The sequence below is a fragment of the Sarcophilus harrisii genome, chromosome 3 (genome assembly GCF_902635505.1).
Source record: "Sarcophilus harrisii chromosome 3, mSarHar1.11, whole genome shotgun sequence".
NCBI lineage: Eukaryota > Metazoa > Chordata > Mammalia > Dasyuromorphia > Dasyuridae > Sarcophilus > Sarcophilus harrisii.
In genome coordinates this window covers 415,499,857-415,526,419 of record NC_045428.1, presented here as the reverse complement: position 1 = coordinate 415,526,419, position 26,563 = coordinate 415,499,857, and the positions used below count along the sequence as shown (strand labels likewise).

Sequence of the window (26,563 nt, the reverse complement as noted above, 5' to 3'; positions counted from 1 at the left end):
TGTCCTAGTTATTGCCTGGAAAACACCCTTGAACTTTTTGAAAGAAATTGAAATTTTAATTAAAGGCATTGAATGGAGAAGTACAACTTCAGCATTTCAAGCAAATTTTTCACTTATCAGAATAGTTCTCAAATTGAAACTTGCTCATTTACTTACTGTGCCTCCCACTTTTATGTGAGAGCATTTTTTTTGGTGTGGGAAAATAGTGCCATTATTACAGATAGCAGTGAATGATAGGCTGAGTCCCTCTGTATCTCCCAAGACCTCCAATTCCACTTCTGATCGTAGTTCCTTTGAAAAACAATAAAACTGTATAAGAACCAAAAATGTAGCTAGAAAAATGAATACTAAATTGTGAACCTGAAACTTAAATGAACCAGGATGTGGGCCTCAAAAATTCACAAGAGCAAACAGTCAATGGACAAATATTTTACTGAGTCCTTAACAGTATTAAGGGGGAGATGAAGCAGTGGATTGAAGAAACCATAGTCAGGTAGTCAGGTAGGATTCAAATCGTGCCTTTCGAGGCAGTTGGGTGACTCAGTGGAGAGAGTGCTAGACCTGGAGTCAGGAGGATAGGAGTTCAATTCCAGTCTCAGAAATTTTCTAGTATATGACTCTGGGCAAGCTATTTAATTTCATTTTGATTCATTTTCCCCAGTTGTAAAATTGGATCACTAATAATTCCAGAATTGTCGAGAGGATCAAATGAGATAATATTTGTAGAGAGCTTTGCACAGTTCCTTGTCATACCACACTTAATAAATGATTTTTCCCTTCTTTCACTTCCATATTTGACACATTAGTATTGGCCATCCCTTCCTTTCTTACTGCGTTGTCATAGCAGAAGAGATCACACTTTTAATGAAATTATGAGCTATGAGTACAAGATTACCAAGACTGATAAGTTATAGTGAAAAGTTCTGACAAAAGATGATCCACTAGAGAAAGAAACCACTCCAGTATCTTTGCTAAGCAAAATCTATGGATAATAGTGGAGGACAAAAGGACCTGGTGTGCTGTGGTCTATGGGATCATGAAGAGTCAGAAGTAACTGATAGTATTTGCCACAGGCACATTACTTAACTTCTGAAGTCCCCAGACAAAACTCTAAGACCATGGAGAGCTGCCAGTCTATATTAGGATAGAAAATTTCCATTCTAGGGAGTTTCTCACACATGTTTTGACCCTTCCTTCTCTCCCCTAAAAATAAAAAAAGTCCTATGTGATTCATGCTATATTTAAGACTGAAGTTTGAGCGTCACTCATCATGAACTGCTCCATTCAATTCAGTTAATATTTACTGAGCAGCAATAGGAGGTGTGTTACTCAATTGGGTGTTATAGGTTATTGTTTAGGCATGGTTCATTTTACATTTACATGTCAGATGGGCAAGAAATCCCTGGAGTTTATTTTTAGGGTTTCATTAGTAAGCAATGGAACACCATCATTGTTTGACATTTTACTTTAATCTTTATCACATCAAAAGTTTTTCTTAGCATTTCCTATATTATTAATACTATAACTATTCTATTTTTTATTTTTATTTTGGGCATTTAAATGAATATTAAAATTCAACTTTTCCAGGTTATTACTGTTCCATCATCAGAGTGAGATTCCAGTTCTTTGATTGACCTTCACTTAGTTGAAAAAATTCTACATTTCTCCATCTTCCTGTTTTCATCTTTCTCCAAACCAAAACACTGTCAAAAGACAAATCTGTGGTGGCTTTTTCAAAATACGCAATGTGTTAGTGATCCAAATGTCCTTTCTCAGTCTTGATAAATATTCTCATTCTACTTTAATTCTGTTTTTTAAATTTTTACCTCTTTCTTAAAATGTGTTTTATTAATTTTTTTTGTATTTTACCTCCTATTCCTTTAAACTCTTACGAGAAAGAAAGACAATTAAGCAAAAAGGTGAATATAGTGACTATATTTGACAATGGAGACAATATTCTTTTCTAGTGGCCTCCTAGCTCTTTGTCATTATGAAACACATGTATAATCTGTTGTCCTAGACTTTCATTGTTTTTTTTTCTCCCATTCTTCATCCTACCACAATTATTTAGAGTTTAATTTGCTTTTAATGATCTTTCCATTTACATTATTGTGATAATTCTATGTTCTGGTTCTTTTGATTCTGTTTATTTCACAAGACCAAAGACTTTGGACTTTATAAGCCATCAAGTCCAATTCTCTCAGTTTACAGATAAGGAAACTGAGGTTGGGGGATATTAAGTAATTGCTCAGTGTACTATAACTATTAAGTGACTGGGATAAGATATACGCTTGATTTCCTAACTTCAAAATTAACACTCTAGCCAATGAGTCACCCCTCATAAATCACCATGTCTCTCTTAATCCCTCATATGTGTTCATTTCTCTCTCTCTTTCTCTCTTCTTCCCTCCCTTCTTTCCTTCCTCCTCCTCCTCCTCCTTCTTTTTATCCTTCTCCTTCTCCTCCTGTGAGGTGCCATAGTCACCCCTTCAGCAACCATCACCCTGATCAATCAACAACTAAGGCATTGAGGCAAGATCTTCCATCAGCAAAAAGATTGTAATTTGCTGAAGGCTCAGATAATGGTTAGCATTTGTTTTTTGCAATAAAGTATTTTTAATTAAGGTATATATATATATATATATATATATATATGTTAGATGTAAAACTATCGCACATTTAATGAATTAGAGTATTGTGTAAACACAACTTTTATATGCACCAGGAAACTAAAAAATTCATATGACTCACTTTATTGCAATATTCACTTTATTGCAGTGGTCTGGAACCAAACAGGCAATGTCTCTAAGGTATGCCTGTAAAGGGTTCCTGAGAGCAGTGGCCTTGTTTTGTAGTGACATTTTATGTTCTAAAGATAGTTTGCTGGTCTATGTGAAATTTAGAATACATCTTTTATAAAATTTGCAGAAAAGTAAATATGTTTGATCCCAGTTTCTTTGTTTCTCGTCTCCTCTATTTCTGTCTTCTTTTTTCTGTATCTTACATCTCTCTGATTTCAAAGATTAATACACTTGTGCTATTATGTTAAAAATTATAGTCTTAGAGAGCTGCCTGGGCAGCAAGAGGTCAAATGACTTGTCCAGGGTCATACAATATGGCAGAGGGGACCACTTGAATCTGAATATTACTGACTTCCAAGACAAGCTTCCTCATGCCTTAGCAAATTTTAAACCAATTATGCTCTCCTAATCAATTTAGCTTCAAGCACAAAAATTAAAGAAGAAAAGAATTCTTGAAAAAAGGAAATTTTATCATAGAGTAATTGATATGGAACAACATAATTTATTTTTTTTTGGGGGGAGGGCAAGTTTCATGGAGGATCTTTTAATCTAAATTTCACATGGACCAAAAAAAAAAAAAAACCTTCAGAGCATTTAATGTCACCACAAAACAAGGTCATTGGTAGCTGTCCCAAAGATCTGTTCACTTCTGTCCTTGGTGTTAATCCAGATGAATGTTTCTCTAGTATTTAAATCTGGTTATCACTTTGACACAATGGAATGATGCTGTTTAAAGTTCACTTCAGATTCTAACAATAAATGAAATGCCTCGGATATTATGTAATATCATAAATCTTTTTCAGTGCACTAGAATTTACTTTATTTATTAGCACCGAATAGTTCCTTATTAACTTTAATGTAAAGATGTTTGAGGTATAGCAGTTGAAGTGATTTGGGGGCTAAAGCAAAGACAAAAACTAAGGCCACAGTTTTGAAATAGCCTTTAAGATAATTTTTGTTTGGTCATATCTGATTCTTCATGTCCCTATTTTGAAAGTTTTCTTGGCAAAGGGACAGAAGTGCCATTTTCTTTCCTAGCTCATTTTATAGATGAGGAAACTGAGCAAATAGGGTTAAGTGACTTGTCCAGGGTCACATGGCCAGTAATTATCAGTAAGGTCAGATTTGAATTTGGAAAGATGAATCTTCCTGCCTCCAGACATAGCCTATCCACTATACCACCTAGCTGCCCTTTTGGATAATAAATATAGTATTCATATAGTCAATTAAATTTGTAATGTTATCTCATTTGATCTTAATGACAACCCTGGAAGGTAGATGCTATTATCCCCATTTTATAGATAAAGAAACAGAGGCAGGCAGAGGGTAAGTAACTTGTCCATGGTCATACTCCTAATGTCTGAAATTGGATTTGAACTTGTCTTCCTAACTCCAACTCCATAGGTCTATTCACTGTACAATCTAGATGCTTTGAAGTTTAGCTTAAAATATATTAAGAATCTGTAATTTTGTCAGAATAAAAATCCATTTCATTGAGTTATATGTAACCCATGTATAAAATAGTCTTTAAATGATTTCCTGAGGAATAGAAGAGTTGAATCAGTAGGAAGATGGTTGAAATTGAAACTAGGTTAAAATCTCATCTCAGATTGATTTTTACCTCTCTGCTTATTCCTCTTCCATAGATCTCAGTTTCCTTATCTGTTACATGGGGAAACTGAATTAGATTTGCTCCTGATCCTTTTCAGCTCAAGATCTATAAACCTCTGATTTTTGTCATTCTACAGAGGCAGATGTAAAGCATTTATGACTTATAATCTGAAGAACTCATCAGAGAAGTTGGAATAGTGGAAAGAACACTAGCTTTCTAATCTAAGTTCTGAGTTTAAATTCTTCTTCTGATGGTTCTCACATGTTAGATTTTGGGAAAATTTCATTCACTTCCCTGACTTCACTTTCTTCATTTGTAAAAACAGGGAGCATGTGGATGAGATAGCTTCAGAAGTTTCTTTCATTCATGTTTCTTTGATAAGTGTTAATCTATAGTCACATAACTAATAAATGTGAGAGGCAGAATTTTCTGACTTTTTATTCAGTACTCCATTCAGTGAACCACATTGCCTCTTTAAAAATAACTTTGAAATCAACAGAAGATTTGAATAATTGAAACTATAAAGTACGGGAGTGCCCATCAATTGGGAAAAGGCTAAACAAATTATGGTATGTGAATGTAATAAAATACCATTATGTTGTAAGAAATGTTAAAAAAGACAATTTCAGACAAGCCTGGGAAGATTTATATGAACAAATACAAAGTAAAATGAGAAGAATTAGAACAGTAGCAAAATCAATGTAAAAGCAACTTTAAGAGATAAAAAAAAAAAATGTATTTAAGGCAATGACCAACAGCAGTTCCAGAAGATCATGGATGAACAATTTCTATCAAGGAGGGGATGAATTCAATATATAGAATGAGACATAGTTTTGGATAAGGACATGTGGAAAATTATTTTGGGAGACCATGCATATTTAAAAGAGTTTAACTTTTCTTTTCCATGGAGCAGAAATGGAAGAGGAAAGAAAAGGTTGTTAACTGAAAAAATTACAATTATTTAAAAAAAAAGAAAAACAATTTTAACTCTTTAAGATGTATTTCCTGACTTATGATTTTCCTTACAGTATTGTATTCAGTTTTGATGATTCAATAACAATTCTAAATCAATGCTAAACCTTCTATACAGCTTATTTGTTCTTTAAAATATTTCAGTATAACGGGGGCTTAATTAAAAAGATCAACAATATCAACTACTCTCCAGGATACACTTGCACTTTCACATCATAAAACACACACACACACACACATCCCTTAATACAGAACTTAACCTTTGTTAAAGCAAGCTGGGACATGATCAGAGCAGGCTTTGAATCAAACTTGAAGAAGAGGAAATATGAGAATATCTTATAACAAATATTTTGACAACTCATTCTTTCCCAATTTCCTTAAATCCTTTGAAGATTTTAGAAGGGAACTAATTTGAAAATGCTGGGGTAAATTAATTGGAGTGTGTTCTCATTCAGTAAAGGAACACCTTGTGTTTTTTATTAGATTCTACACATTAAAACTTTAATTACTATATGGGCAGAGAAGAAGGTTTTTTATAGTGTTGTTGTTGACTAGTTTTCCTTCCTGGAAGAATTTCAAGCCTGAGCTAATGTGATAAATTTTTAATGTGTGCCTAGTGAACTGAAATTTCAAAGGATGGCAGTGTAGGCCCTAAAACTGCATTCTACTTTAACCAAAAGACAAATTTGAGTTTAATTCTTTGTTGGAATGAAATATTTGAGAATAAATAACTGTTCAAAGTCTATCTTGAATTGGAAGTGGGTTGTGTGAGGGGGAATAGTTACAGATAAACATATCTTGTTATGGTTCATTTGCTGTTAACTTTAGTGTCAAAAAATTACAAAAAAGCAAGCTAATTGTGGGGCAGCAAGTTTAATAATCTCTTCTTTCTTCAGGATTAGAAGACCTACCTTTTTATGTGTGTAATTTTTCGTGTTTTTTTCTGCCAAAAGGGAACATAAGAAAAAAATTGTGGAATAAAATAAATGGAAACACACTCATCAGATATCTGTACCTCTTTTTTTTAAATCATGAAAAGAAACCTTAAAAATCAATACTATAACTAGTAAATTGGTGTGTACCTTCAGTGAAGGGAGAAATTCTATTGTCAGGTTCATAAATTCCAGTCTAATAACTGTGTGCCTATAAAATCAATAAAAATTTCCCTTGGTTTCTCAGACAGCAGAATACAGAACAGGGGTTTCACTGGTATGTTTTTGGTGGTTTCTTTTTTTAAGGTCCATTTGAAAATGCAAGGTTAAAGGAAATGAGCAACATTAATTAAAATAACTTTTTTGGTAAATAGTATTTTTTTCTAATTATATTGAAAAGATAGTTTTCAACATTCTTTTTTACAAGATTTTGAATTCCATATTTTTTCTCCTTTCTCTCTCATCCTCCTTCCCCAAGATGGCAAAAATTTTATATGGATTATATATGTGCAATTATGTAAAGTTATTTCCACATTAGTCATGTTGTGAAAGAAGAAACAGAACAAAAAGAAAGGCCACAAAAAAACTAAGAATCAAAATACAAAATAAAAATGAAAATAATATACTTCAATATGCATTCAGACTCCATAGTTCTTTCTGTGAATGTGGATAGTATTTCCCATTATTAGTCTTTTAGAATTGTCTTAGATCATTGTATTGCTGAGATCAACTAAGTCAACCATAGTTGATCATCACACAATGTTGCTGTTACTATATACAATGTTGTCCTGGTTCTGAATGAGCAACATTCTGATGTAATAAAGAATTGTCAATTAATGTGTCAAAAAACCCCACTACCTTATCTCAGGCCCATGTTGGCCCTTTAGGCATTGTCTTGAGTTACTACACTACATATAATTGTTTCTCAGCAAGTTTTCTCAATTTTTTAACTTCAGTCTTAGAGGTTTTCCCCTTTTATTTAGAGCCATTAGAATACCCTTGGAGAAGTAGTATGATTGATTCACACAAGACACAGTTACAGCAGGGGAAAGAATTTGATGAATGGTAATTTTTTGTTGTTGTTGTTGGGTGCTGTTTATGAACAATTGAAATTATAGAGCCAGTGTGTATATGTGTTTTCATTTGAGTATGTGTAACCATATGTTCTGTATTCCACTTTTTGGAAGGATAGCTATTCAATTAAATATAAAAGTGAAAGCAAAGCACCTTGTATACCATCCAACTTTGGGCATTCATGACAGAGGCCATTCAGTGACACAAAAGCATAGCTTAGTTTTAACACATAAAGGTTGTTGTTATTTGTCCTTTGTTCTCCAAGAGCATCATGATATCAGGAAGGTGATACTATGATATAAAATTAATTAGATTTAAATGATGGGGAAACAGTGCAAAGTTATCTGCCTCACTTTCCCCTCCAGAGACATCTGGATCCAGTGGCCAGATATAGATCAGTATGATTGGAGATGGCCCTGGATAAAATGGGAGACTTTGGCCTTTTTAAACTAAGCTCTTTAACAGGTTTCAGTTTGAATGAGGCTGCACCCATTCAGTAATTAAGGCTAAATAGCAATCGAGGCTTAATCTCCACTTTCACCTAGTCCCAAAACAACCAACCAACCAACAACAACAAAAACCTAAATAAATAAATCTGGGAGGGAAAGACCTTTAAGGTTTCTGGTCAAAGCAGACATGATTGCTATTTACATTCAATCCTCCTGCAGCTCTGAATCCTCCCAAGATATTTTAGGGTTTGCTGGCTAGATTTTTTTCTTAAGGACCATGCCTTAAACCAAAACCAATCTGATTTTTATTAATTGACCATCAAGAGGTCGCAGGCCAAGCCCCATTTAGTAATTGTTTGGGTGCTAATTGACTCAGATTAAATGTAAATAGCAATCATTTTTGTTTTGCTCATTTTCTCTCTCTCTCTCTCTGTCTCTCTATCTTACACACACACACGTGCGTGCACACACACACACACACACACACACACACAAAATGTAGAAACTATAAGATGCCATACTTTGTAAGCTGTGATGATCAACTGAAGGATGTTTCCAGAATCTTTCTGAAGAAGCCCTACTGTAGCTCCAGGAATAAGTTTGGCATAATTCTGTAAACAAAGAAGAATAAAAATGTCTTTGCCCAGTAGTAATTGAGAAACATACTTGTTTCAATTTATGGACTATGATCACCTCCATTCAATTGGTCAGTAAAAACAGGCTCCAGATGATAAATGAACACCTCCTTTGAAACTGAAGCCCATCATATATTGTGCTTCCTACATCCAAGTAAGAAGTAGATTGGCCAGAACTGCCATTGGGGAAATCTAAGTTTCTGTGGTTGACTTAGTCAAAGTCCATATTTCTATAACAGGAAAGGAGTCAAGACTTATAGTAACAATAACAGTAATAAAACTAATACTTTGAATATTGAATTCACTTCTCAAGAAGCTCAAAGCATTTGTTTCCTATAAATCCCGTCTAACTGGCATTATTTCCCTCCATTTTATAGTTAACGAAACTAAGGCAAATAAGCAACTTGACCAGGCCACATGAGTCTCTAGATCTTAATGACCAAACTCTTGGCTGCCCTTAGAAATAATGAATTACTTGGATAGCTTCTATTGATTAACCCTGATGCATCCATTCTCCTCTGTGGCCTACTACGGTTGATTTCAGAGCATAAGAACAATGTCATAAGCCCCTGAGGTTATTGAAATATAAAAACTCTTTTTGCTTTTGATCTTAATGGACTCTATGTAGTTCTTTCTTGAGCCTAACTGTATAGCTTTTGATTGCATCCCTTGTAGGTAGTATGTTAACTGTCTCTTTCCATGGTTGTCAGTGATAGTTGATTGCCATCTTTTTGCTATCCATTACTATCACCTTTTAATTTGGATGACAGGCAGTATGGTATAATAGAAAGATCACTAGCTTTGGACCCAGAAGACCTGTGTTTAAGTCTGGGTTCACCTATTCATTTGGTAACTAGTTATGTTATTTGACCCTCTGAACTTCAGTGTTCTCATGTATGATGTAGAAATAATTTATTCCATCATTTTCAGTTATATCTGACTCTTCATGACCCCATTTGATATTTTCTTAGCAAAGATATTGAAGTGGTTTACCTTTTCCTTCTCCAAACCATTTTACAGATGAGGAAACTGAGGCAAACAGGTTTAAATAACTTGTTCTAGATCACATAGCTAGTATGTATCTGAGGCCATATTTGAACTCAGGAATATGACTGACACTCTAATTTTCTTGAGTCAGGCAGTTCATAGGTCACAGTATTTCCATTTACCCCAATCCTATCCCCATATTATATGACTTTAATTATAAATATTCATGGCCCCACTAAGACCCTGGCTTCTTAATCCATTATTCCTTATACTTCCATAATCTACACTTTCATTCCACCTTGATCTCACCATCATCCATAACTACTTTATTGTCATTCCCTGCCCCCCCAGCTCTGAAACTCTTCTCTTTTGTCATAATATGCTATCTTTCAATTTTTCCTTCTATCGCTCTCTTTCTAAAATTATTTATTATTATTATGGCCTATAGTCAATCTATATTTAAGGATATGATCCATGGCAGTTCAATTGCTTGAGATAAAAGTCTCTTTCAGGTTCTATAGAGAAACTGTTGATAAATTCACTTATCTAAGTTATAGATCTATCCATCTGCTTTAAAGAAGCAGTTACTAAATTAAATGAAGCTTAAATGTTCTGAGATAGCAGTTACTCATTTGAATATGACTGGCTATAGAATACTGGAATAAATGGATAATACAATATTTTTTACTTACTTGCATACAAAGAATGAGAGAACTATTAGGCTCATAACTGGAGAAGCTTAGATGGCAGAATTGTTTTGTGATGAGACAAACGTAATTTACGTGATTAAAGACAATATGACCACTGATTACTAACTAACTAAGGACATTTATAGAAAGGATCTTGTTGCTGAACTAAGAAGGGAAAATATGTGAAAGGGCACATTTCAAAATGATATAAAAGAGAGAGTGTAATTTTGTCTCTGGACTGTCATTTGTCATTGGACATATTGGTCATCCAATGAAAAACTGGAGTTCCCTCTCTGCCAACTGCTGATAAGAAGAAGGAATATGGAGAACATACAATTGTCTTTTGTGAATTGTTGAGAAGAAGAGAAGAGAAAAGATAGAAGATACTTCTTTGTGTTGCCATCAATTATTGCTGAGAGATGGAGAAGAAAAAGAATTCTGCAAAGGAAAAATGTTGGAGACACTAGGATAAAACAAAGGGTTTTGTTTGTTTTTTGGGGAAGGGTCAATGTCTTTTCCTAAAGGAGTATAATATTACTTCACTTGAAGGCATAAGTTAAGCCTGAATCTGAAACTGACATACTATACTTTCCACTAAGGAATAAACTCAGTAGAAAAGACAAATAGCTTGGTAGCTGAGAATTGAACGAGACTCTCAGTGAATAGAGTTGTCTAACTGAAAATGTTTTGACCAGTGAGATGTTAAGCCCTGTATAAAACAACACAATGCAGTGTAAGTATCAGTTAAATACAGAAGATACACATACCAAAGAGCTTTCATTAACAATTCCTGAGGCAGAAAGAAGATACTAAGTTTATAGCTATGGAACTGTGAGTTTTCCTGGCTACATGTATTTCCTATATACTTCATAATTGCTTTTAAGTGTGTACCCACTCTCTCCATTGACAGTATATGCTTTGGTGAGAGAGTTTAAGTGAAATTTATTATTTCACTTAATTATTATTGTTATTATATTATTATATATTATTATTATATAATTTATATTATAGAATATTATATAAATATTATGTTTGCTTTGCATTTTCAGCAAAATTTTTATGAAGATTGAGTGTGGCTGATAGATAGATGGGAAATATACCATTGGGGCGCATGAGCCTTTAACATTTTAAAATTCAACATTTAGTATTGGTAACAATAGTAATATACAAAGCTTACTCCTTGGACCCTCACATAACTCTGAGTAGAGTAATAGATCATGGCTATTCCTCTGAGTAACCACCTCAGCCTGATGAAGTAGGTATAGGTGAAGTGAGGAAGCTAATCCCAGCCCAGGGAGAGAGAACCCAAGATTATTTGGAGTTGTCACCATGTCTACTGGCAACATCTCTCTGTGTGTTGTCCTAAACTTCACCCCTACTCTAGTCTCACTTTTTCCTCCCATCATCATTGTAACCACATAAAGTTCACATCTATACTTTGTCCTCTGCCCTTGAATTCTTTGGTTCCTTCCCTGCTACTTATAAATATGTTCCAATCCCTATAAGACCTTGACTTGACTGTCATTCTCTCAAACTATTATTTTGTATCTCTCTTCCCTTTTAAGACCAAATCTTTAGAAAAAGCTTTCTAAATCCATTGCCTCCTTACTCCTTTCTCTTAGTGGTTTTCTGTGATATTTTGTGTAATGACCGCATTTTATTTTAAAATTTTAAATCAGTGGATTTTATTCTGTTATTTAATCAAACTATTTTCCCCCAAATTAAAAAAAAATAAATGTTTACCTCTTTTTCTTTAGCTCTAATTCATTTGTTACCTCCTTGTAATGTGTTCAAATTCACCATTTGAAATTCCTCTTTTCATGACAATGCTCTCTTAGTTTCTGAATCTAATGACTTTTTCTCAGGTCATTTTCTCAGTCCTATTCCTTCTTGACCTTTCTAGTTATCCTGATCTATATCTTGCCACTGGACACAAATGGCTCTGGAGTGGAAAGCGAAGCAAATGATTTTGCACAGCCCTCCTTCACTTAAATCCAATTTACTTGTATCACCTCTCTGATGTCATGGTCGTCTCCAAGAATGGAGGATAAACAACAACATCTGATACTTTTTCAGCCTCTCCTTTTAAATTCTTTCCCCTTCCTTCTATGATACTGCTCTGTTGCACATGCTTTTTTCTCCTATCTGGACAGCTTATTCCTTCTCAGTCTCTTTTTCTGTATTATCATCCTTCTTTCATCCATGAAACACAAGGGACTCCTCAAGTTATCTGCTGGGATGTTTTTCTCTTCTCTCTCTGTATTATCTCCTTGAGGATGTCAATAATATTTATGGATTTAGTTATCTCTATACCACTAATTTGCAGACCTATACATTTAACTCTAATCTGGGCAGATAGGTGATATAATGGATGAGTTCAAATCACTTATAAACTATATTATTCTGGGTAAGTCACAACCTCGGTCTGCCTCAGATTTCACATCTGTAAAATGAAGGTCCTATGGTTGTCACGAGGATCAAATAAGATGATATTTGCAAACTTAATGTACTATATAATTGCAAGATATTCTTATTATTATAAATATTGGTTGGTTGGTTCTTGTCCTTCATTCTCAAAGAGGGCCAAAATAACATCACTATGTTGGAGTCAAGTTACAATATATCTCACTATGACTAATCAGATCAATATGAGCTAGGAATGTTTCACCATAGGTTGGGTACAAATAAGCCATGTGAACATTTCAGGTAGATTCTCTAATTTTGCACATTTCATAATTCAATTTTGTTTTGTTCATAGAGCAGAACACCTTCTCTGATGAGATTACAACATATTGGACAGTCCTGTGCCATGTTGCATAGTCAATTCCAAAGTTCTTCAGAGAGACCTTGAGAGTGTCCTTGTATCAAATAATATTAGTATTATTAATAATAACTTGTCTCCTGAGCTTCAGCCATATATTACCAACTTCCTGCTAGATATCTCTACATGTCTATGACATACAAATCTCATGTTCTATATCCTCAAAGAAGCTGGAGAGTATGCAAATTTAACTGATCCAAGGAGAATTAAACTGGGAGGCTTTTAGTACCTAGAAAAGGGAAGCTTAAAGTTTCTAAACAAAAGAATTATAGATCTCAAAGATTGTATGAAGTTGTCATTCCTGTTAAATTTATAGTAACCCACAGTAGTAGAAGTATAATGGGTATTTTCTAAAACCAATTGTCCAACTGATCTTGTGAATTTTGGTCAACTCTCATAGTGGAGTCAAACTGATACATTTCTCTTGACACAGTTATTCTCTTTCATGTGGCACAACATTTGGCAGTAGGTTATTCAAACTAGGAGCTAACACATTAATCAGTTTTGCTGATAACCACTAGTGTGAGGGTATAAAGGACTTGGCAGTCAGTGGCAATACCAAGAGATAATATTGAAAATTGTGTCGAAGAAAACTATTAATTAAATTCTGGATGTTGGTTCCCCCAAAGTATTTCAAATAATTATCTATAAACATGGACAATTTGGCTTCCTGGCCTAATGCTGTTAAAAATTATACTTTAAATCTCCAGGAGTGTTATGATTCCTTTAAATATTATGTATCAAATGCCCCTCTTTCATTACAGCTCTAAAGAGCTATTGTAAATCAGCATGATTAAACATGTTTTATGGTAGAGAAGGAAGATTTTGCATGCCTGGCTGTTATGAATTATAGCATTGTGTCTTTAGAAGATTATTCTTGGAAATTAGGAATCGTGGGGTTGGTAAACAATAGCACAGAAGCTGATTAGAAATGCAAAGTAGTGTGCTTGGGCTTGAATTTCTATCACTCATTTCTCAATTATCACTCCATGGACTATCCTAATTATGGCTTATGGGTGTGCTGCAGGGGCCACCTCCCTATGATGCCACCCAGCACGTTTTGAGGCCTCTTTTTCTGGTTTAGATATTCGGGGCTGCATTTTCCTGTATGCCTACTGCTCTCCTTGATTTCTTTCTACAATTTCATAAGATTTCCATTCCTATCTCTGCCTTTTTTATTTGCTTTTTTTTCTCATCTTAAAATTTTTTTCTTGTTTGTCATCAGGTTATGTTTGTCTTTTCAGGTATATTTTTTATAGTCACCTATTAGGAAAAGGTAAAACATCAGCAAATAGTCATTTAGAAAGGTGGGACTGAAGGACAAAACGGAAAGCATCTTCCATTTACCACTTCTGCTCCTTGCTGAGGTTGCCTGTTAGAGTAGGAGATGCCAGTTATGAGCCATTGATTAAGTGATGGAAAAGTAACTAATAAATGCCATAGTTCTCCCCTGCAGTCTGGCCTTTCCCAAATAGTTGAGAAAAGTGTGGGACATGAGAACCTTGTTTATTCAACATTAGTGTTTATATGGTAGTATTCCAATTTTCCGCAACCTCTGACTTGATCCTGATTTTGGATACCAATTGCCATTTAGTTAACACTTCATAGATTGGCTAATCATGGCTGAATTAGTGCAATGATAAAGCTTGCTCCTGAATGGCCCTCCATGGTTACCCCTCTTATTCCTGACCTTGACTGTCTATTGTGGATTTTAACTCGTACAGTGGAATTTTGAGGCTCTAATTGTTCCAAGCCTATCATAAGGTTAGATCTTTTTCTTTCTCTTTGGGACTGGAATACAAGCAGAAAGGAGATCCTCTGGCTTATAGGCAAATAATACCAATATCCTCTCATTAGTACAGATAATCAAAATTGATTATATAATGGCATATTTTTATTCAATAGTGTACAAAACTAGACATATAAAGTAGCACACAGATTCTCTTTGGGCTTTGGATATGGTATATGCCCTATAGATATCAAGAGGGGGCAATTGATTTCATTATTAATGAATATTAAAATTTCTAGCTTTAAATAAGTAATAAAAAGTTAGCTTGTATTGACTGATAAAACATAATGTTATATAATTTTAATGCAAATTTTTGCCTTAGTTCTTAAAAGAGTCTTTTCCTGACATTTACCTATTTTGCACAAACTCTATAGTTAAACAAGAATTCTAAAACTAAGGTTCATGGATAAATTTCAGAACATCTGAGAACTTGGATAGGAAAAAAAAGTTACTTCAATTGTGAAAGTAAGAAAACAGTATTCTGAGAAGGGATCCTTAGGAGTTGATAACAGAAACACAAAAACCCTTGAATTGTGTACACATTTGCTTATACTGGGTTTCTTTCTTTGTCTCTCCATATCTCTCTCCCTTATCTTTCTCCATCCCTTCATTTCTTTCTCTCTCTCTCTCTGTCTCTGTCTCTCTTTCTCTCTCTGTCTATCTCTCTGTCTCTCTTTCTCTCTCTGTCTCTATCTCTCTCTTTCCTTTTTCCCCCCTACTACTTCTTATCTCCACTTTCTTCCCTCCTATGTTTTATCTGAAGTTCATCCTGCTTCTTAATTTAAACATATACTCTTTACTTAAAACATTCCTTAAATTCCATGCCACTTTGTTCTCAAAATACTTTATTCTTTTCCCCAGGCCATGCAATTTTAATGAATTTTTTTTTTATCATTGTTAGCTATTGAAGTATGGATTTTGTATTTCAATAACTAGGTGATATAGTGATTAGGGTACTGGGTGTGGGATCAGAAAGACTCATCTTCCTGAGTTCAAATCCCATCTGATACTTCTATCTGTGAGATCTTGGGCAAGTCACTCAACCCTGTTTGTCTCCATTTAATCTATAAAATGAGCTGTGGAGGAAAATGGCAAACCATTCTAGTATCGCTGCCAAGAAAACCCCTAGTGGGGTCACAAAGAATTGGAAACAATTGATTAAAAAACATTTTGTTGAGAAAGTTACTCCCTCTTTTCTCAGAGTTTATATTATAAATAACTGATATATATTCTTGGTGGGCTGGTGGTCCTAATATTATTTTTGCTGTTCTTCAGTCATGTCCAATTCTTTATGATCCCATTTGGGGTTTTGTTAGCAAAGATACTAAAGTGGTTTGCCACTTTCATCTTCAGCTCCTTTTACAGATGAGTAAACTGAGGCAAACATGGTAAATGTCTGAGGCCAGTTTTAAACTCCAGAAGATGGGCTCTCTATCCATCATGCCATCCACTATCTTTTATTTCTTTACATTTTCATAGTTTTAATTTATAATTTTTATATGGATATATATTTGATGGTTTTTATTACATTTTATCTATAGGAGATACTTAATTCAGTTAATTTTTATGCAGATAGGAGAGTTTTTATATATGTACTTGTCACATTGTTTGTAGATCTTTCTCCAGCATTATATTACCTCTTCCTAAGCAGGTTGTCATGGTCTTCTCTTTCACTGATCAATTTATTTTGATTGCAGCCTTATTTATGGGCACAATGAAAATGGTTGCTGTTAATTATCTCATTTTTACTTTCTTTCTGTGTCAAAGAGACATTTTTATTTATATCTTTTAAATGATTCATATCTTTTTTCCTTAACTCTCATGTTCTATGACTTAGAAAACCTAAGTTTTTTTTGTTATATTCAGTGGAGTATAAAAATGTTTAACAACCAGCTCTCCAAAAAAAGTACACTTAAAAATCTTTAAGTTTAATCTGAATTATTAAGATTTTCTCTATCACATTCTTAAGTTTAAACAACCATAAAGCAATAATCAAACCATGATTTTGTAGTATTTGGTGATTTCTGAGCTATAAATACTCACTTTGGAAATTTTAACAATCATATCTTAAGAGACAGTCTGAGAAAGTTATATACCCCAGTATATATTAGAACTACTTTTTACTACTTTATTTTTTACTTTGCTACTTTAATTTTATTGCTTGTACTTAAGGAAGTTTTAAATATATTTTTACATCTAATGTAAAGAATGATTTCTTTAATTTTGAATAATTATTTAAACTATGTAGTTTTTTTTTTTTTTTTTTTTTTGGTGGAGAAAGGGAAGTGGTACTGATTTAGGAGCATTACAACCATAAAACATCTTTTTCTCTGGCTGAAATGCATAACAGAACAAAGTCAGGATGCTTACCCAGCTAATTATTGTAATTCAGTCCCTTCTAGAATGTTTTATAAGAATGATCTGGATTTTATTTACCAGTTGCATTGGTGATATTAAGTGGAACTTTTCCTTAGAAAAATTCTTAAATATTAAGCACACATTTTATTATTTTTATTTTTCAAAGGGGATATATATAGTTCAACAAAGAAAGTTGAAGCACATAATGTCTATTCTTGGATATATATGTCACTATTTCAATGTTAAGATTTTTTTTTAAGTTAAAGCGAGAGGGGTCCCCCTAGAGAACTTTCAGCCTAATTCTCCAATTTTATAAATGAGGAAACAGAGTGCCAAGTAAGTAGAGTTCCTAGCCCAAGGTCACACAACTATAGTTTTATATTACAGATAATTTCCATACCCTGCCTGGTCTCTCCAGATTCAAAAGGAGCTTATTCCTTCTAGCCTCTTCTGGCCCCTTGTTTTCCAAATTTTTGATGCACTTATCATGTAAGATTATGTATTATAGGCATCTATATTTGTATGCTATTTCCCTAGTAGACTGTAAGTTTGATGAGCACAGAGACTATCTTGTACAAACTTTATGTCTTTTTTAGAAGCTGGTCCAGTACTTTACATGCAATAGACTTAATAAATATTTGTAGAATGAATGAATCCTAAAGGATGTCAAAGACAAGGGTTTTCTGGTTACCAACTTAAATTGACCTTCTTGATCTGCTGCAGGGGCAAACTCTGATCCATCTGATCCTCGACTGACAAATAGATTCTCAAGATTCTATTGATCAGCCTTAGCGAATAAATGGAAAAATGGCTTCACCCCCACACCCTGGAAAAACCTTTGGTTGAGGCCTAAGGCTTTTACTGTCTCAAGTAACCAATGCAACTGAATACAAAAACTAGTATACAGTTATCTCTTCTACTTCCTCACTTTCTCTTCTGCTGTTTTGATATATCATGGATTGATGTAAGAAATTAAATGGGAATTTTGGGGGAATTCTTCAAAAGCCATAGAAAACACACAAAAGTCCAGCAAATGACACAGAAAAAGTTTAGAAACTCAGAAATGCATAAAAATATATGCATAGTATTGTATAATACCAACATATTTTATCATAATTCAGATTTCTTTTTTGGCATGAAGGGAGGGTGAAAAGATTTTACAAGAATTTTCCAGATCCCCGGACACTATGGCCCATATGGAAAGAGTAATTGTAAATTACCTCGATTATAATTCTCTAAACTGAAAAAAAGACTTTGAACAAAGGGAGAAAAAAGTAAAAGTTTAGGAGCAAAAGTAATTTTTTCTGGAATATATTGTACTATTTATCTGGTCAAAGGAATGGTAACTCTTTTCTGGAGATGTCCTCTTTTATGGGAGCGAGGTATTTGTTCTTGAGCCCATGGGGGGAAATCAGGTTGATTCTCAAAGAAGGTCCCTACTTCTGAAATAAATCAGAAAGCTGTTTTTCCCCCCATGAGGCTTTTCATCCTCATGGGTTATTTTTCCCTTGCCAGTTCTTACATTCATTATCTGTAAATGCAGAGCTCCTAGCTTTATGCAAGAGTTCCCCTCCAGGCCATACTGTGTTACTAGGACACCCAAGATCCCAAGAAGAATGTGTAATTGTTTCTGGCACTAGTGTAGCATGAATTTCTATCATTGTGCTGCATGATATCTGCTTTGCCTTTAGGCCTTCCATTGTCAGAATTCCACGGTGATGCAGGTAGCTATGAGAGTGTGCTAATTAAATCAGGGTGCTTAGATTAAAGTTGGCTTCTGCAATGACTAGGTAGGCTGAGAAATTTTCTGGGTGCTGCCTCCTTTTCTCCCAGCCTGCTGTTGGATGTAATTATCTTGTCAGCCAAGATATTCTTGTATTCAGCTGAGTGTGCCTTCAGAAGTAGCTATGAGAATGATAAGGGAAAAAAGAATGGCTGTCCAATATATCACTCTTCTGAAACAAGCTAACACACAAGGCTGCTTGTATTCAGGAATCAAAGAAAAGGGGCAACGGACAGATATTTGTTACCAGAGCTATTTTAGATCCTCCCTTAATAATTTTACTCGAGCCTTTAGAAAGACTACAAATTTCTTTCAGCAGTGCCGGTCCTAATACTTATAAAACTCTTAAGAGGAAGAGATCTGCTTCAGTAACAGCCTATGTGCTCTGCAGACCAAATAGCAGGTAATAAAATTTGGAAGAATAACTCTTAGGAAAGATCTGAAGAAGAAAAAGAAAACAGAAAACAGGTGTGCACGTGTGGGGGCTGTTAAAAAGGCACTTGCATGCTTTGTTTCTTGCTGTTCTTTGCACACAACACTCAAGAGCCTGTCTTTGTACCTTTTTTATTGGCTGCCCCAAAGCCAGTAAAGATCTATAAGGTTCTCCTTCTTCACATCTGTCTCTTAGATTCCCTGGCTTCCTCTAAGACTCAGCTCCAAGGCCACCCACTTTTGGCAGGTGGCCTTTCTTGGTTCCACCCAACTAGAGAAATCCCTACAAGGTTACTTTTCAACTATTACATTATACGTGCACCTTATTTGTGTTGATTTATAAAGCTATTATCTCCCTATTGAAGTATAAACTCTTTGAGGGCAGAAGTCATTTTTGCCTCCCTGTTTTAGCACAGCACGGGGCAAATGCTTAATTAATGCTTGTTGATTGATTAACCCAAGGAGGGTTGTGGTAACTAGGAAAATAAAGGTTGGGAATTTTGCTCTGGGTTTATCCTGTTAGAGGCAGTTCATCCACATGTTGGTGTGTTGTAGTGGGGATTCCTTCTTGGTATGACTTGGATCAGCCGGTTGCCGAGGTCCCTCCCATTTCTTTGATACTATAATTCTGGTAACATTGTATCTGAAGCCTGATGCCTTTACCAATTTTAATTATACAACAAAGCTCCTACTTTACTGTATCCTTTCCTGCTGTCTCATGGGGTGAAGGTCTAGGCTGGGCCACAGGAAAGTTGATTGTTTCTTAACTGGAGGATTTGCCTTCCAAATGTCACTGGGGGAGATTTTGTGCAGCTGCTGTTTTGTTTTGGCTTATTCTAGCAATGACAGCAACTACAGGAAAATGAAAATCTTACAAATTGCTTTTGATCTGAAGCAGCTTTAATTTTTTTCTAAAAATTGCTTCCTTGCGCAACCATTCAGGATCTAATGACCTAAAAGACCTTGCACTGATCTGTGGAATATCTTTTGGCATCTCCGATAGTAGTTGAAGCATGTCCCAAAATTGACTCTGACTCAGAGGTCCTGGGTTTCAATCCTGCCTTTGTCATGACCTGTATGACTTTGGGGAAATTCTTAATTTCTCTGGGCTTCATATTCTTCCTCTGTAAACTGAAGGGATTAGATTAGATGACCTCTAAATTCCTTTTCAGCTCTAATATCTCTTATCTATGAATCTCTTGTTAGCAACCGAGTCAGGGCAGTTGCCCCTTGCATACTCAAATAGCTTTGTGCTATCATTCATGGGGATATTCCTTGATTCCACCAGGTGCCAAATACAAAATAATATGGTAGTAAAGTGAGAGAGTGGGCCTGGAGTCGGAAAATCTGAGTTCATATGTGACCTACGATACAAATCATGTGACCTGGGCAAGCTACTTAATCTCTGCCTCAAATTCCTCAACTGTAAAATGAGAATAATAATAACACCTATGTCCTAAGGTGGTTGTGAAGAACAAATGAGTAAATATTTGTCAAGTGCTCAGCATTGCACATGGTAAATTATAGGTGCTTCAAAGCTTGTTTCCTTCCTTTCTACAACATTTCAGATCATAAAGCATACCTGACCATCTGGTGCTACTATTGCCCATGTCCTTCTCTAGAAATTATGATCGGGGTATGTTTTCAGATCATCAGGCCTAGAACCTAACAGTTAATATACATAAAGTCCTAAGGGGATAGAGGTAACTAATCTGAACAGAAGTGTGTTGTCATGTTGCCCTTAATGAAGTAAAACAATGGTAATTTAATGACCCTTAGCATTTTGAGGCTCCAGGAAAGCTTAGATACAGACTTTGGAGTCAACATCATATAAGAAGCATGGGAAAGAGACAGGAAAGCTATTAATAGAAGTTATTTGAAGATATATGTCAAGAAATGTAACTCCCAACCCAATCCCAAAGCTTAGTTCACATTGACTCATTGGTATGTAGCTCAGTTTTACACTAATGGTCTGTGCTCTTATTGTATCCTCAATTTTAAAGTTGATGACATTATTTTTGTCTTATCAATGGACAATACAAAAAGAGAACTTTTAAGTAGTCAGCTTTATTTTATCCTCCTTACACGTCCCTTTTGCCCCAGGATTAGGGGAGGCAAGAAAAGGTACTTGGCAGATGGCTGATAGTGGGGTAAAAAAGAGTGCCAGATTTGGAATACAAGGCCCTGACTTCTATTCCTGGTTTTGCCTATCAACTCACTAGTCAGATGATGTTGGGCAAATCATTATAACTCTTTAATTTCCTAATCTGTAAAAATGATGGTATTGGACTAGATGGTCTTTGACATTCAATTTCCTTCTAAATCTATGGTCCTAAGAAATAAGAAGTTAGGGAAATGGAAGATATCAGAGCTTGAATGTAACTGAATGTAATATTTTTTTAGCTTGTGGTGAATGACATCCAAGAAGCAATTTTTCAAAACAATAAGTTGAACTATGGATTCATTAGTAAATTAATCTGTTCATTTGATACCAAGGAAATAGGTAGATCCAAAGAGACTGGCATGTAAAAGAATTTAGAGCAAAATTTATATTCACATGGGTTCATTTAGCTTCTAGATAGTGTGTTGAATAGATTGTTGGACCTGGAATAAAGAAGAGCCAATTCAAATACAGCCTTGGATGGTTATTAGTTGCATGATTCTCAGGCAATAACTTAATCTACCTCAGTTTCTTCAATAGCACTTATTGTGAGAGTCAATGAGATAATATTTATAAACTTAATATAATTCCTGGCACATAGTAGATACTTAATACATTCTTTCCCTTCTCTTCTTCCTTTCTAATCTTGATTTTGCCGTTTACTTAAAAGAATCTTTGTACCTCCACAGTTTCATTAATTGATCAAGAAGGATTTACTGAACATACATACACACATAAACACAGAGTATAAATATATATGTGTATATATATGTAGATGTGTGTATTGTATACATACATATATATATAAATATAGATATGTACTTAGCCACATCTTCTTAATGAATATTTCCAGTGATCTGATCATTGATGAGGGTGGTCCTTTCAAATCAGTCATGGCACAATAAAGAGTTCTTTCTATTGACCAAAACAATTATTATTTGGTAACTTTCTTTCTTTGTATTTAATTAGTCTGGTTCTAGGACAACAACCATGCACTATGGTATTTGATCCACTGGTAGGATGTACCAAAGTTTGCCATCTACACAAAAAGTTTTCAAATACTAGAGTCACTTCCACATGACATTCATTGATTATCAAAGGAAGAAATGTTGTGATGATTAAAAACCATTTTAGGACAAAATTAATTTAGATTCACTTTAAAGCTATTAAGCACTTTTGGGGCACCCCCTATATACCATTCAGAACTTTCAGGGAAGTAAGTACAAATTCTAACAGGCAGTAGTTTATCAATTTCTAAAAAAAAATTGAAATTATACTCTAATACTTCAGGACCCAACATACTTAAGCATAAAGAGTACCAAAATTTCACATATGTAGACAGTACTTCATGAATACAAGAAAACAGCACGGAAATGATATGGTATGGAAGATATTCAAAAGCCTTTATTAATTTAACACCTCCTTGGGCAAGACAGCTATGTGGTATGATGGACAGAGCACTCAACAGAGGGAGTCAGAAAAATCTGAGTTCAAATCTACCTCCAAACACTTCCTAGCTGTGTGACTTTGGGCAAGTCTCACTGTTTGCTACTGCAGCAGAACATGCTAAACCACTCCAATAACTTTGCTAAGAGAACCCCGTGTTCAGAGGTCCACAGTCACAAATTGTCGAACAAAATTGAAATGACTGAAAAATAACAATGTACGAGGCATTATGCATTCTCTTTAGAGAAATGCATGTGCCAGAATTATTCCTGGGTAATGGCCAAGGAAGTGAAGAATAATAATTAAATGCAATAATTGTTCTTTTGTTTACATGTGCACTCCTAGACTTAGTTAAGCAAGAGGATGATGTTTAGAAAATGCTTATTAAATGAAAGAATTCATGAACGAAGCTCTGCCTTGATTACAACCATTAATAGAAATTAATAAATGAATGTGTTATTCTGTAGCCAGAGGCAGTACCAGGTAATGGAAAGAGCTCTGAACTTGGAGTCAAAAGACCTGAATTCCAGGTCTAGCTCTGCCATTAACAAGTTGTGTGGCCTAGAAGCATTCATTTTATTTCTTTAGGCCTATGTTTCCAAATCTGTAAATGAGAGGAAGTAAGCCAGATATTCTTTAAGGTTCCCTTCCTTTCCAGCTCTAAAATTTAGTACCTAAAATTATAACCTTAACAATATCTGCTGACTGATTCATTTGCTGGCTTTATGTGCCCTCTTTCAACCAAGAAAGCAGTAGTGGAAAGGTTAATATAGTAATAAAAGCTGAAATTCTGGGCCACAAAGCAAAATGTAGCAAAATATCTCCCTTACAACCCAGCACCCCTTGAAGTGCTTTCTCCATTTACATTGGGGAAACATTTGCATTTTAGGGGCTGTTTGAGAGGTAGTTATGCCTAGAGGTAAAGCACATCTTGTTTCTGGATTTGTGAATTATGGAATTCACAGTAAATTAGTATGTGGAATTTTTATAGAATACAGGCCCTTTACTCACATCAACCATTATAGGTTTTTTGGTTTTTTTTTGTTTTTGTTTTTGTTTTTTTGATGGGACCCAACTGATTGTCTGCTCATTTTTTCCTGCAGCTTTTAAAAAGTGGATTATGGGACATTGCGCTCCAGAGGAAAAGTGCTATATATAATCCAAGGGATAAGTACTAGTGACATTTCATTGTTAGAACTACTGGATAACATTGATTGGACTGATTCATTGTCTTTTAAGAAGCAACATGAGTCAAACCACTCTGCCCTTGTAATCAGAGGGCATGAGTTTTATTTTCAAATTCTCTCTTTTGGAGAGAATTATTGCTTTAATGGAGAAATAGAAGGCAGCTGGCTCTCATTACACCCTTTGTTCCCAGATAGCTTCAACTATGGCTGTCAAGATCCCTTTACATCATACTTGAAGCAAGTATAATTTATCAGGCTAGATAGAAACTTTCCATATTCTGGAAAGTTGGCTCATTTACTCTTAGATGATTTTATTTCCTATCAAGAATTGAAAATTGAAATATCATTGTTATTTGAAAATACATATTTAAGGGGGAAAACAACTTCCTAGGTCATGCTAAAGAATGAATTATATGATAGTCAATTATTCTTTACTAGCTGTCCAGAGATAACTGAAAGCCACAGGAAATTCTCAATCTCAGAAAATATGAGAGCTGGAAGGAATCTCAGAAAGCAATTCAAATTCCTCATTTTACAGATGAAGAAACCAAAGCCTAAAGAGATGAATTGCCTTGCCCAAAGTCCAACCCACTCTCCATACAGTAGCTAAAACAATCATCCTAAAGTATAGATATGAACATATCACATTCAGGAGAGTTCTGATAATTATTTAATTAGCTTGGATGGAAGGAAATAAATATGGTCCATGCTTTTATTTTTTACTATTTTTTCTTTTTAAAATTTTTTTCAATAATATTCTTTTCTAAATAAATGTAAAGATAGTTTTCAACATTCATTTTTGTAAGACTTGGTGTTCAAATTTTTCTCCCTCCCTCACCTGCTTTTTCCCCAAGACAGCATATAATCTAATATGGTAAATATGTTATAGTTTATACTTTTACGTTTACTCCATATTACTCATGTTTTCTTTTTTACTTTCATTAGTCTAGACAATCAACAAAACATAAGTTTGATTTGTAGCATTTATAAATTTCCAAAGTGTCAGTGTTCCCAAAGAAAACTTTACAATTGGCTCCTGAAACAGTCTGACCTGGCTCCAGCACATCACTGACTGTGTCTCTATATGAGAATCTTCAACAACCCTCTTATTTTTTTAGTAGAATAAAATACAAAATCTTCAGTTTGACATTTTAAGACTTTCAGTCTGGTTCTTATGATTCAGCCAGACTTATCCCTTTCATATATTCTATGCTCTAACCCAATCTGGGGTACTGCATCTAGTGCTTCTCTGTTATTGAATGGGAGAATATATGTACTGAATGTCCTTTTTATCTCTATTCTGATCATTACCTTCCTTTAAGGCTGAGCTCAGATGCTACCTTCTATTTGAAACCTTTTTTCTTATTTCCTAAGGATTAGTGCCTGTTCACTTTCAGTCTCCTCCAAAAATATGTTATTTATTTGTGACCCTCTGCTAGAATGTAAACTCTTTGAACCTATATTGTTGTTTTTCCACTAGAACTATGTAGATATTTAATAAATGATGATAATGACAGTAACAAGCAATATTTTATATCATTTTAAGATGTGCAAAGTATTTTATATGACTAACTTCTTTAATCATCTCAATAAGACTATGCTATTATTCCTATTTCTCAGGGGAAGAAATTGGGGTTGAGAGTGATTTATGGACTTGTGCAGGGTCATGAAACTAGTAAACATATGAGGTGGAATCCCAAATACAATTCTTAACTCTAAGTCTGGCATTCATTCTACAATGACTGAAGAAACCATTCTAATTAATAGTGGAGCCTAGAGGAGAACCCTGGTCTTCTGTTCCCTAAATCAGTGAAATCATCATTACAACCAAATGAGGATAATAATAGTGCCCATCTCCAAAGATTGTTGTGATGATCAAATAATATTTGTAAAGTTTTTAACATCATGCCTGGCATATAGGAGCTATAAATGCTCATTATTATGTTATTAACTGGCATTTGAGTCACTATTGTTGAGCTTTTCCATCATTCTGTTATTTTTAAAAATAGGAGTTGCTAAAAGTTACCAAAATAAACTAATTTGTATTTTGCTCCTCTTTGCTTCTGGTGAATAGTGAAATAAATGCTGATTTGATGAACATGAAGAAGAAAGGAGAAAACCAAAAGTTTTGTGCATGTGAATTCTTATGTGTTATAAGCAACCGCTGAATGCCTGAGAATTATACTCTAATACTTTAGGACCCATCTGAAAAATAATGAAAACTTACTACTGGCAATAGATGAACATTATAGAATACCCTCCCAAGATTTAGGAGCCAGATTTGCCCTAAGAGAGAGTCTGACTGGTATTAAGTGGTTTAGAATCTAATCAACTTAAAATTACTTAGTCTATGAAGTATTCTTATCTCTGTAATTGGATAAATAAGAAACAAAATAACAATAAATTTATGAAAAGCAATCTATTTGGCAAAGAAT

The 26,563-nt window shown here is 34.5% G+C and overlaps 1 protein-coding gene across 1 annotated transcript in view; it reads right to left on the bottom strand.

Moving 5' to 3' along the window:
• ITGB6 (integrin subunit beta 6) overlaps nt 1-26,563 on the bottom strand; it is an 81,513-nt gene that overhangs the window by 30,354 nt on the left and 24,596 nt on the right. Inside the window, exons 9-10 of the mRNA XM_023499233.2 lie at nt 8,362-8,451; nt 157-291 (exon numbers count right to left, since the gene is read on the bottom strand). Of these exons, the coding sequence (XP_023355001.1) occupies nt 157-291; nt 8,362-8,451 (225 nt within the window). The remainder of the gene's footprint in view (nt 1-156; nt 292-8,361; nt 8,452-26,563) is intronic.